The 12294-nt window shown below is 47.8% G+C and overlaps 1 protein-coding gene across 3 annotated transcripts; it reads right to left on the reverse strand.

Moving 5' to 3' along the window:
• Positions 1-3587: 3587 nt before the first annotated feature.
• Positions 3588-10078, reverse strand: LOC128345883 (zinc finger BED domain-containing protein 4-like). Of its 3 annotated transcripts, none has more exons than XM_053298498.1 (3): positions 9901-10078; positions 8182-8309; positions 3588-6183 (listed from the first exon to the last, which is right to left on the reverse strand). In XM_053298498.1, the coding sequence occupies exons 2-3, from the start codon at positions 8213-8215 to the stop codon at positions 3785-3787; spliced, it is 2433 nt and encodes an 810-aa protein (XP_053154473.1). In that variant the 5' UTR covers positions 8216-8309; positions 9901-10078; the 3' UTR covers positions 3588-3784. The 3 variants fall into 3 exon arrangements, with proteins under 3 accessions (XP_053154473.1, XP_053154472.1, XP_053154471.1); XM_053298497.1 differs by having other exon boundaries at positions 8182-8305; positions 9850-10078; XM_053298496.1 differs by having other exon boundaries at positions 9850-10078.
• Positions 10079-12294: the final 2216 nt, after the last annotated feature.

Raw genomic sequence — 12294 nt, forward strand, 5'->3', positions numbered from 1 at the left:
GCTCTCTCAGGTAACCCAGTCCCAAGCCATTTAGGGCTTTAAAAGTTAGAATCAGCACTTTGAATTGGGCCCGGAAATGGACTGGGAGCCAGTGCAGCTGAGAAAGAATTATGAATAAAGAAAAGGTGTTTTGATATACTGTATTCATATAAAGATGTTCTGGACTTTACTTTCCCAAGCTTCTTGCTTGCTTCAGATTGATTCCTCCATCTTCTACAGCATGTGAAAGAAACTGGTTTATGTTTGGAAATATACCAGATCAAGAAATAAATGAACATGTGAAAAATGAACATGTGACTTAATACAGGCAATTCAGTTTTCATAAGTCATGATGGGAGTTGTAGTTCAAGTTAGAGGGCCAGGTTTGCCCTCCTCTGCCCTAGTGCTAACACCAACTTGTGCCACGTTCGCTCAAATTGGCCTGGCTATTGGGCCAAAGTACCAGGTAGTATCTGGAACACATGCATGCCCTCAGTGACCAATGGTGAATAACTTAAATAGGAGGATCCAAAAAGGTGGGAGGGTGTCAAGTTTCATGTGAAGGCAAGGAGCCATTTCCACCCAGTTTGGTGGCTTCAACATCCTGCCAAGAAACAAAACGTTATACTTAAAAAAAAAAAAAATTAAACACCTGTGGACCAATTCTGCTTCAGGATCTATTGGGGGGAAATGTTTCATCCCAATTATAATAAGATTATGCACCACTGGAAGTTTGAGAACTTTCTGTCAAGTCATTTAGGAGTTAAGCAAGGAAATGCCAAAAAGCAGGGGGCGGGGAGTAGATCAATTTATACAGTGACAATTGATGGATGGACCCCCTTCAGCACAGGGGGTGGGTGTAGAAAGAGGGACTTGCAGACCCACAACATCTGCCTAGAAGGAGATTTCCGATTCAAGTGAATTGTTTTAGGATCTGAAAGAGGGATACACAAAATCGTTAAGATGGCTATATACACAAAGCCAGTGCTAACAGCTCACTCCATCAAGACTTTTAGCAGTCATCCTGGGACAAGAAGATACTCTGGGAGATTTCAAAAGAAGGTCATTCATTGGAAAATTGTTGTAGTCCATCCAGTAATCTTTTGCAGTGTGTTTATTTGGACATTTGTCCCATGGAGGATCCTGGAGAGAGTATGGGAGAGGAGTCAAAAAGGAAAAGGGGAGGGATAGGAGAATGAGAAAATGGAGTTGTTACTGAATAAACCTTTAGTTAATCTGCATAAGATTTCCTTGTTTGTATAAGAGGGAAGTAGCTATAAAACTACTACTAATAATAAAATAATAATAATAATAATCACAGAAATCACCATCAGCCAATTACAAAAAGCAGCTTTACTGGATGCAGCCTATATTCTGCGACGATATCTATAATAACAACAACAATATCGATAATAAAATTCAGCCATCCCAGGTCCTTGGGAAGGCCTCGATGTCTGGATAAAACAAACTAGTCAATAACACCTGTCTGACTATGTAAACAAGAAATAGTAATAATCAATAATAATAATAACGCACACAAGTTAAAATAAATAATAATAACGCACACAAGTTAAAATAAATAAATAAATAAGTAATAATAAATAAATAAGTAATAATAACGCACACAAGTTAAAATAAAAATTGGAAATGAATACATCAGGAGAATTAGAAAAATCCTAAGGTCCAAACTCAATGGTGGGAACACCATACAAGCCATAAACACCTGGGCTATACCTATTATTGGATACACTGCAGGAATAATAGACTGGACCCAGGCAGAGCTAGAAACGCTAGATCGTAAGACCAGGAAAATCATGACCATCAATCATGCTCTGCACCCCCGCAGTGATGTCGATAGGCTATACCTCCCTCGCAGCTCAGGTGGAAGAGGAATGCTGCAAGTCCATCAAACAGTAGAGGAGGAGAAAAGAGGCCTTGAAGAATATATCAAGGACAGTAAAGAAGATGCACTTCAAATGGTCAATAATGAGAAACTATTAAGCACCAATGAAAGAAAGCAGGCCTACAAGAAAGAACAAGTCAAGAACCGAGCAGAAAAATGGAAAAATAAGCCCCTGCATGGTCAATATTTGCACAATATAAGTGGAAAATCAAACATCACCAAGACCTGGCAATGGCTTAAGAATGGCAACTTGAAGAAAGAAACAGAGGGTTTAATACTGGCTGCACAAGAACAAGCACGAAGAACAAATGCAATAAGAGCAAAAGTCAAAAAATCCACAACAAACAGCAAGTGCCGCCTTTGTAAAGAAGCAGATGAAACAGTGGACCACCTAATCAGCTGTTGTAAAAAGATCGCACAGACTGACTACAAACAAAGGCATGACAAGGTAGCAGGGATGATACACTGAAACATCTGCAAAAAATACAAGCTACCTGTAGCCAAAAATTGGTGGGACCATAAAATTGAAAAAGTGTTAGAAAATGAAGATGCAAAAATATTATGGGACTTCCGACTACAAACAGACAAACGTCTGCCACACAATACACTAGATATAACTGTAGTCAAGAAGAAAGAAAAACAAGTTAAAACCATCGACATAGCAATACCAGGGGATAGCAGAATAGAAGAAAAAGAAATAGAAAAAATCACAAAATACAAAGATCTACAAACTGAAATTGAAAGACTGTGGCAGAAAAAGACCAAAATAATCCCAGTGGTAATTGGCGCCCTGGGTGCAATTCCAAAACAACTTGAAGAGCACCTCAACACCAGAGGGTCCACAGAAATCACCATCAGCCAATTACAAAAAGCAACTTTACTGGGAACAGTCTATATTCTGCAACAATATCTATAATAATAACAACAACAACAATGATAATAAAATCCAGCCATCCCAGGTCCTTGGGAAGGACTCGATGTCTGGATAAAACAAACCAGTCAGTAACAGCTGTCTGACTGTGTAAACAACAACAACAACAAACTTTATTTTATAGCCGTCCCATAACAAGTTGTTCTCTGGGCAGCTCACAACACAGCATTAAAACATAAAGTAAAAACACTACACATGAAATCACAACACAACAAAAAATAAAAAACTTCATTTTTAATGTCAGTTTAAAAACAACCACCACCAAACTTAAAAGGCCCAAGTGGATATTTAGCAAACTGCAATTGGGACTAGGAGATAAGAAAGGGGTTAGCCATGACAGAACACTGCCTAATTTACACAGAGTAGGCATGTGCCCGAAAAGTTTCGGAGGCCATTGTAAAGACCTCCGAAACGTTTCGGCGTTGGGGCGGTTTTCGGCGTTTCGGCACCGGCGGGAGTAGTACTTTAAAGGCAGGGGAGGGTGTACTCACCCCCGCCCCGCCTCTCCCCCACTGGCGCTCTGTAATCTTTAAGCCCCTCAGGGCGGCAGTGTTCCTCCCTGCCGCCCCGTTCCCCCCATCGGCCAGAAGTGGCCAGAAGTAGCGAGCGCGCATGCACCCGTCATGCATGCGCACTCACGGCAGATGGGCGCGCACACACGCAACAGGCGCACGTGCGCTCACTACTTCCGGCCACTTACAGCCGACCGGGGGGGGACGGGGCAGCTGGGAGGAACACTGCCGCCCCGAGGGGCTTAAAGATTACAGTGCGCCGGTGGGGGAAATTAAAGTACTATCCCCGCCAGTGCCGAAGAATCTTCGTGCACATCCCTAACACAGAGAACACATACACACCTTTTATCTACTGTTAGCGACTCCTAGTTTGTCCGCAATAGTAGCTACTTTCAAAATGGTTTGCATTTAAACAAACAAAAACCAGAAGAGGTGGGAAAGGCTCTGTGAGGGAGACACTCACTCAATGGGCAGCTTGGGGTATCCCAGCTCTGGAAGGTTGACCTTGAGGAACACCAGCTGTTCCACCAAACCAGCATCCAGGCAGCTGCGATGGGGCGCTACAATATCGCCCACCATACTGAACACCCTCTCGCTGGGAACACTGGTTGGTGGGCAGGAAAGGTGTTGCCGGGCAACCTTGGCCAGATCCTGCCACATCTGGCTCCGGGCTGCCCAGTAAATCCAGGGGTCACAGTTGGCCTCCTCCACTGCTTCCATGAGGTAGCGCCCAACAGCCACCTCTGCGCTGTCCGACATCCCCTCCGCCTGCCTGCGCCTCGGCAGGGCCCCCAGAGCAGCCCCCCACATGGACCTGGCTGCTGCTCGTGTTACCACAGTCGGAGACTCCGAAGACCTGCTGCTGCCTGGAGCAGTGGCCAGCTCTTCCTCCTTAGCAGACCCCCTTCTCTGCCTCTCCATCTCCCGCACTTTGTTGACTAGCACATCTGTCCATTTTGCCAGCACATCACTGGAGGCGCAGACACTGCCCTTCACCCGGGGGTCACAGAGGCACGCCACCATGTATGCCGTTTCCTCCAGGAGGGGCTCCAACCTCGCTCTGACCCCTTCCTTCAAGAGGATGACCACCTGCCTAACCTCTGATAGAAGCGGTGCAGTGCCCCCAGAAATCCCATCCTCCAGGAACTCCGACATCTGCCTCTGCAGGTGCCTGAAGATGGGGATCACCTGGCTCAGGTGAGCTTTTCTGTGACTCAGGATCTCAGTGGCCTCAAGGAACGGCTTGAGGACTACCACCAGTTGGGAGATGGTATCCCACTCTTGCTCACTGAGCATTCTGCCTATACCGATCTCCCCAACGCTGGACACTTCATGCACAGCCCTCTGCTGCTCGGACAGGCGCTGCAGCATCAGGTAGGTGGAAGTCCACCGAGTCCCCATGTCCTGAACCAGGGGCTGCTGCTTCACACCCACCTCCACCTGCTTCTCACGCAGCAGCTTGCTCCCCTTGATGCTCCTGTGGAAGTGAGCGGCAATCTTCCAGCAGCTCTCGATGAGCTCGCGGGCGGCACTGGCAGGGGCGGTGGCGGCCGAAGGCTTGAACCCGAGGGCGTTGGGCACCACAAGGTTCAGCGCGTGAGCTGCACACTGGACGCCCACGAACCCCGCATCGCGCACCGCCTTCATGATATTGGCTCCCTTGTAGGTGACCATGAAGCCGCTGGTCAGATGCGAGTGCCCACGGAACCATGCATCCACCATGCGGTTCATGGTCCACTCCAGGTTGGCTGCGGAGTGGGCACTGTCAAAGACCTCTGCATGAAGGAGAACCCACCTATACCCATCCCTCTGAGTCCCCGCACCAGAAGCAGCCGCTGCAGCAGACGTCCTGTCACTCCCCCACCAGTGAGCGGTGAGGGAGAAAAACGTGTGCTCTCCGCTCCGGCTTGTCCACAAGTCTGAGGTGAAGTGAAGGACCGTCTGTGGCTCTGCCTCCCGCAGCTGCACCTCCACCTTCTCCCTGCATGCCCAGTACAGAGAAGGCACCACATGGCGGCTGAACGTGGCCCGCGAAGGGATTTGGTACTGCGGAGCCACCAGGTTTAGCAGGCGCCTGAACCCGGCTCGCTCCACCAGGGCAAAGGGCTGGTTGTCCAAAGCCAGCATCTCCCCGATCCGCTGTGTTATCTCTGCTGGCTTCGGGACGCCCAACCCTTTGCCCCACTGGTCCAGTGGTGCTGGCTGCTGCTTCTTCTTCTTCTTCTTGGGGGCAGGGGGGTTGAGGGCGGAGGAGGAGGTCTGCCCCAAGACCCGGAAAGTAGCTTCTAGGGCAAGGGGGTGATGTTTCTGCAGGTGATACATCATCCCCGAAGTGTTCAGGTGCCCCTTCTCCTTCCCCCGGCTGACCTTCAACTTGCAGATGTTGCAGGAAGCAAAGCAAGGATCTTCCATCACCACCTGGAAATGGTTCCACACCACGCTGGCCCGCTTGCGCCCTAGAGCGGATACCGGGTTCCCCTCTGGGACTGCAGTCGATAGATCAGCAGCAGATGGATTAACAGTTGCCATCACTTCCACTGCAGAAAAGCTCGTGGTGGAGGAGAAGAGGCAGTTTCCACTCTCGGAAGCTTTGTGCTGTTCCCCCCCTATGTGGGCTCTGTGTTCGTTAGGATGTACTTCAGAACAAAAGCTTCTGCCATGCCGATTGTCCTCGCTCCTTTCTTTCTCTTTGTCCTGATTCGGGATTTCATGGAAGTCTCCTCCCTGAAAAACCAAGGATATATTCTCCTCCTCGTCTTTGACTTCAATTTTCCATTCCTTCTCTTCCCCCTCTGGCCATCTGATTCCTTCCGCAGTCTCCCAGCGTGGTTCTTCCTTGATCCCGCTCTCCCATCCTGCTGAAATGGGGGGGGGAATGGGGGGAGGAAATGAAAATCGGGGCATAACTCTAATTGGGAGTTATTGGCATTCAAAGAACACAAACTGCCCCAGGCCCTCCCCCAAGAAGAGGAGCTGCCAAGGACCCCTCACCTGTTGCCCTCTCCCCACTCACCTTCCTCAATAGAGCTGCATGAGTCGGCTGGGGAGTAACAGGGGTCATATAGCAATAGCAATAGCAATAGCACTTACATTTATATACCACTCTATAGCCGGAGCTTTCTAAGCAGTTTACAATGATTTAGCATATTGCCCCCCAACATTCTGGGTACTCATTTTACCGACCTCGTTGGTTCTGGGTACTCATTTTACCGATATGTGGTTGGCACTGAGGCACATGCATGACTGCTGCTGCTATTTCTTGGATGGCTCATGCAGCCGTAAGGGGTGCATGGGCTCTTTCTTGCTCGCACGAGAGGAAAGAGGCCATCTACCAACTCCCCACAATGCAAGCCAGCCAGGAAATGGTGGCACCAGCAGAAGTGGTGGCAACGAGGGGGCTAGCAGTAGCCTGCCCACATGGGAGTGGCAGGGAGTGGGGCCTCGGCAGGGGGTGAGGTGGGATTTGGCAGCATCTTTGGCATTACAAAACAACAACAGCAGGGAACCTTCTAACATCTGGAACACGGGGTCATTTCAGGGCTTCTTATGTTATTGACTGGTACAGGGAAACCTCACTATTCACAGATTCACCATCTGCGGTTTCTCATATATGTGGATGTCTAATTGACACCCGATTTAATTATCTACAGATACAAAGGGATTAAAACCCACATATCCGCTGTTCCTAGAAGGCTGGAAGTGACCATGGAGGTCACTTCCAGTCGCCATTTTGCGACTCATTTCTTTTGTTAAAAACTCATTTCCCTCCTGTGATTTTTTTGCTATGGGGGGCCATTTCACAGTTTGGGGGGCATTCCTGGGCATGGTACTGTGAAAAAATTCATTTTTTTATTTTTATTTTTTGCTCTTTCAAAGCATTTCTCCTCCATTCTGGAACCTAACCCCCAATAGGTGTAATGCCTCGTTACTCACGGTAGTAAGCGAGGAATGGAACCCCCATGAATAACAAGGTTTGCCTGTATATACAGAACACAGGAAGCTGCTTTATATTTAGTCAGGACATTGATTCCTCTAAGCTCAGTATTTTCTACACTGACTGGCAGCAGCTTCTCCAAGATTTCAGGCAGGAGTCTCTCCCAACCCTACCTGGAGATGCCATCAGGGATTGAACCTGGGACCTTCTGTGTGCAAAGCCAATGCTCTACCACTGAAGTCATCCCCTAAAGGCCACATACGTGGGTCTCCCAACCAGGCACTGACCACTTTAAGACCTGCTTAGGTTCAGCAAGGTGGCTGGATCATGTGCCTTAGAACATGTTCTGGCAGGAGCCCAAGCGGGAGAAACAGCCTCAGGTGAAGGAACAAAGCTGTTATGAAGATCAAACTAGAAAGGACTTGACTGGAACATAGGAACATAGGAAACTGCCATATACTGAGTCAGACCATCGGTCCATCTAGCTCAGTATTGTCTTCACAGACTGGCAGCGGCTTCTCCAAGGTTGCAGGCAGGAATCTCTCTCAGCCCTATCTTGAAGAAGCCAGAGAGGAAACTTGGAACCTAGATGCTCTTCCCAGAGCGGCTTCATCCCCTGAGGGGAATATCTTGCAGTGCTCACACATCAAGTCTCCCATTCATATGCAACCAGGGCAGACCCTGCTTAGCTATGGGGACAAGTCATGCTTGCTACCACAAGACCAGCTCTCCTGTCCAATGGATGTTTTAGTATAACTATGTTGAAAGATGAACTGGAAGTCACATTAGTAAACAGAAAACTAATTTTTTAAAAGTTCAAAAAAAAGAAAAGAAAAGAAGAGACTTGACTGGGAAGCTGGTAACAGCAGCATACATGTTTCCTTTCAGCATCTATTGAGCAAGGAGGTAGAGGGAATCTTACCCAGAGAGGCCACATTCCCAGAATCCTCCTGCATAACGTCCTTGTGCAGCACCCTTTGGTCAGTGTTTCAGCGTAGCCCACTCCTTCTGTGCCAAATATTCAGTCACCACCTCAGAGGTCACTGCTACCTGAAATAAGAAGGAAAAATGTTCTGCTCACAGATAATGTCGCAATCCAAAAACAAAGTAAAGATGAGGTAGGCAGGAGTTATCCTGCAGGACCCAAAGCTTCGTCAGAGGCCTTATGATAGAAGCAAGAGGGAGAATATAGGCAGGTTCTAACAACAACAGTAAGCTGGGCGCAGAGCATCTGCACCTCTAGTTTGCCGCTGCCACCGCCGAATCCCACCGCCACCACCATCTTCTTCCCCGCCTGCCCTGCCAGCCTCCACACCATTTCCCCTCCTCCCGTGCTTCCACCTCCCACCCACCAGCTGCTACTCCCCCCACCCTCTTCTCCCCGCCAGCCAGTCAACCAGCAGCCACCATTCGCCGCCATTTTGTTTCTCCACTGGCCGGCCAGCTGCCACCACCATTTTCTTTCCTCCTGCCCATCCCTGTCACTAACTGCTCACAAACTCTCGCAATAGCTGCCACACATGGGATTAGCGATGGGTATGCCTTAAGAGAAAAATACTTTTTAATTTATTTGTTAGCCGCCCCATAACAAATTGTTCTCTGGGTTATTCAAGAACCGGGGAAAGGTGCTGGAGAAAGGGGCACTCAGGCAGTGCTAGATCTGGACACAAGCTAAGTCTGGGGTTGCTTCTGGACACAAACCTCTCCCTGGTGTCCCAGGTTGAGGCAGTGGCCAGAGGTGCCTTTTATCAGCTTCGGCTGATACGCCAGCTGTGTCCGTTTCTTGAGATAAATGACCTCAGAACAGCAGTACATCTGCTGGCCACCTCCAAAGGCCTTTAGGTCCAGGCTCCAAAATTACCTAGGTGCACCTCTGGACAAGGTTCAAACTACGCACAGACCATGCTGCACTCCAATAGGAAGCCCAACACAAAAAGAAGTTTATGCACTGGTGCTTGATGCTTGAAGAGTTTGATGTTGAGGTGGAATACATTCAAGGAAAAACTAACATTGTCGCAGATGCACTGGCCTTTTGAGGAGGAGCCCTAAGAGACAAGTCAACGATATTTGGTGTTCAAAGGCATATGTTTACTGCTTGGCTTATAGAGAATGTTTGGCTTGTTGAGAGTATACTTTACTGTTGCCCTAAAGCGTTTGGGTGCTGTCTTATTTCTATGAGGAACAGATAGTCAGCGTTGGGTTATTTAAAGTTAAAACCATAGCATAATGTACCTGTTCTCATCCTCCTAACTCGAGGCAGATCATGAAAGCCTTTCACCCCATGGGACTCGTTTTAAGCAGTGGGCTTAAGAGGTTGTGACTGAACCAGAGTCACCCAGCAAGTAGCATGGCTGAAAGGGGATTTGAACTCAGGTCTCACCTGTCCTAGTCCAGCACTCTAACCACTACACCACGCCTTTACCTCCCCCAGACCGCATATTGTGGCTCAACGCCTGTCTCCAAGAAGCCAAAGCTGCACCCGCTCTGGCTTGGCGCAAGGATCAGAGAGACTTGCAAGGGTGGGGAGAACAACAGAGCTAACCCCCCTAAGCTGCAACGATCCCTTTAAGAAAATGCCCCCACCCCTCACCTCCTCCTCCTCCAGCTTTGGCAGGACAAAAGATCCAGAGGGTTCATTCACCCTCTTTCTTTCCCGGGGGAGTCTGTGTAAGGCCAGGACGGGCATGACACCCGAAGATCTTCAGCCATTGATGGCCGAGGACGATGGGAGTCGTAGTCCAACCAGGTGACCTTAGCTTATCTTTGCAGCCCCTCCAATAGCCGAAATACATTACAAATTCTTCCGCTTCAGCGCGCCCCCACCCCATGGCGGCTTATTTGGGTGAATAAACTGGCTGGATGCAAAAGCAGGCCTGGATTTTTGCAAGAAACGGAAGCGCTGTGTGTGCTTTTAGCTCCCTGGTATGACAACCGATCCTGGATCTCAGCATTTGGTCAGAGGCACAGGCTAGCTTGATTCTGTAAACAAAAAGGGGGTGTTTAGAGCAGCGGAGTTGTGGAGGAAACGTGTTCTTTGAAGATTTAAAAAACGGGGAGTAGATTTTTGTATGCAGTAACATCATCATCATCATCATCATCATCATCATTATTAATTCGATTTCTATACCGCCCTTCCAGAAATGGCTCAGGGCGGTTTACACAGAGAAATAACAAACAAATAAGATGGACCCCTGTCCCCAAAGGGCTCACAATCTAAAAAGAAACATAAGATAGACAAGACCCAGCAACAGTCACTGGAGGTCCTGTGCTGGGGTTGGATAGGTCCAGTTACTCTCCCCAAATAAAGAGAATCACCACGTTAAAAGGTGCCTCTTTGCCAAGTTAGCAGGGGTCTAACATGGGTTTATAAAATTAATCTGTATCATTACTCTGTGCCAAAGCTCTCCATCTAAACAGTATATTTTATTTCACAGTATGTATTGGGAGAGGGGGGGTTGGGGTGCTTTTTGTGAATACTATATGTTTCTGGAAACTACATTTTTGAGAGGAATAGGAACATAGAAAGCTGCCTTAAAGAGTCAGACCATTGGTCCATCTAGTTCACTTTTGTCTGCACTGACTGGCAACAGTTCTCCAAGATTTCAGGCAGGAGCCTTTTCCAGCCGCCTTGAGATTAAGGTTACCCACAGTCCCTTATTAGCAGGGACTTCCCTTATTGCAGCCCCAAATTGTCTGTCCCTTACAGGATGCGATTTGTCCCTTATTTTTAGCTAACAGGAAGAACCCGTAGCTCAGATCAAACCAGTTATTAGTAATAACGAAATAATTTGCATTTTAAAATTGTTTTAATCATGTTAATGTTTTGAAGGTTTTTCGATTGTGAACTGCCCAGGGACTTTTTTGTGTAGTGCGGTATACAAATGTACTAAATAAATAATGAGCACCTACTCCTTTCCCTTCTCCCTCCCTACCAGAGTACTCTTGTGGTTCTGGGTGCTTTCCAGATAAGCCGCTCAACAGCGGCAAAATGCTTCCGTTCAGGCAAATTGCGTTCAAAACATAAATAGCAAAGCACCCAGCAGGGGGAGCAGTCTCACAAAAATTAACAACCCTCCAAAAAGTAACTTTTAAACACTAGATATAAGATGTTGTAGCACTATATCACAGCAGTTAAATTCGAAACAAGGCATTGGAAATATGAACAGCACCCTGCTGTCAGCGTAGGGACTATGGTGTCACAACACAAGAAGTGTGGAAGCACATTTCAGAGATTCATTGTGACCCCATTGCAGGGTCTAAATCTGGGCCCTGGTGGGCAGGCTTAGGGTTGCCAACAGTCCCATTTGGGGGACATTTAACAGTAACAGCCATCAATGATTGGCTAACCTAGCATTATCAGGATCATGAAAATCATGCAAGCAACAAGTACTAGATAGTGTTCGTGTGTGAAACCCATTTTTACTAGCTAACAATGCCTCTCTTTCTAGAAAACAAAATTGCTTCATGACCTGATAGGCTAACCATGGTTATATCAACAAGCAGAGGAGAAGCAATCTAAGTTGTAACTTATACTGTTGTTTATACAGTTGTTTGTGAACCCAAAACATCTCTGCTGGGGTAGGGGACCAGTTAAGATGGTCCGCCCTCAGAAGTTTATAGATCCTAATGGATTCCTGATGGCTCTGGAGGAGTTTCCTGCTGAGAGAGTGGATATCCTGTTGATGGCCTGGTGTCCCTCTGGTATGAGGAGTTGGTTCGGGCGATTGAAACGGTTGTGCCTAGGCATCCTCTCCCAATCCACCAAGCCCAAGCGACTCCCTGGTATACAGATGAGTTGAAGACAATGAAGCAGGCTGGTAGACGGCTTGAGCGTTGTTGGCAGAAAACTCTGAATGGAATGTGACCAAACACAGGCTAGAGCCCATATTAAGGCCTACTCTATGGCGGTGATGGTGGCAAAGAAATCCTACTTTCCTGCCACCATTGCACCTGCTCAGTGTTGTCCAGCGGAGATTTTTCAAGTGGTTTGGGGCCTCCTAAGTGAGGACCCCAAAGACCATCAAACAGAACCATC

This window comes from Hemicordylus capensis, chromosome 2, assembly GCF_027244095.1.
Source record: "Hemicordylus capensis ecotype Gifberg chromosome 2, rHemCap1.1.pri, whole genome shotgun sequence".
Lineage (NCBI taxonomy): Eukaryota > Metazoa > Chordata > Lepidosauria > Squamata > Cordylidae > Hemicordylus > Hemicordylus capensis.

Excerpts from the sequence above, each read along its gene's own strand:
- LOC128345883 (XM_053298498.1), bottom strand. The coding sequence starts at position 8,215 with ATGCAGGAGGATTCTGGGAATGTGGCCTCTCTGG. Across the intron at positions 6,184-8,181 it reads TGGGAATGTGGCCTCTCTGG|CAGGATGGGAGAGCGGGATC; the intron begins GTAAGATTCCCT and ends CCCCCATTTCAG.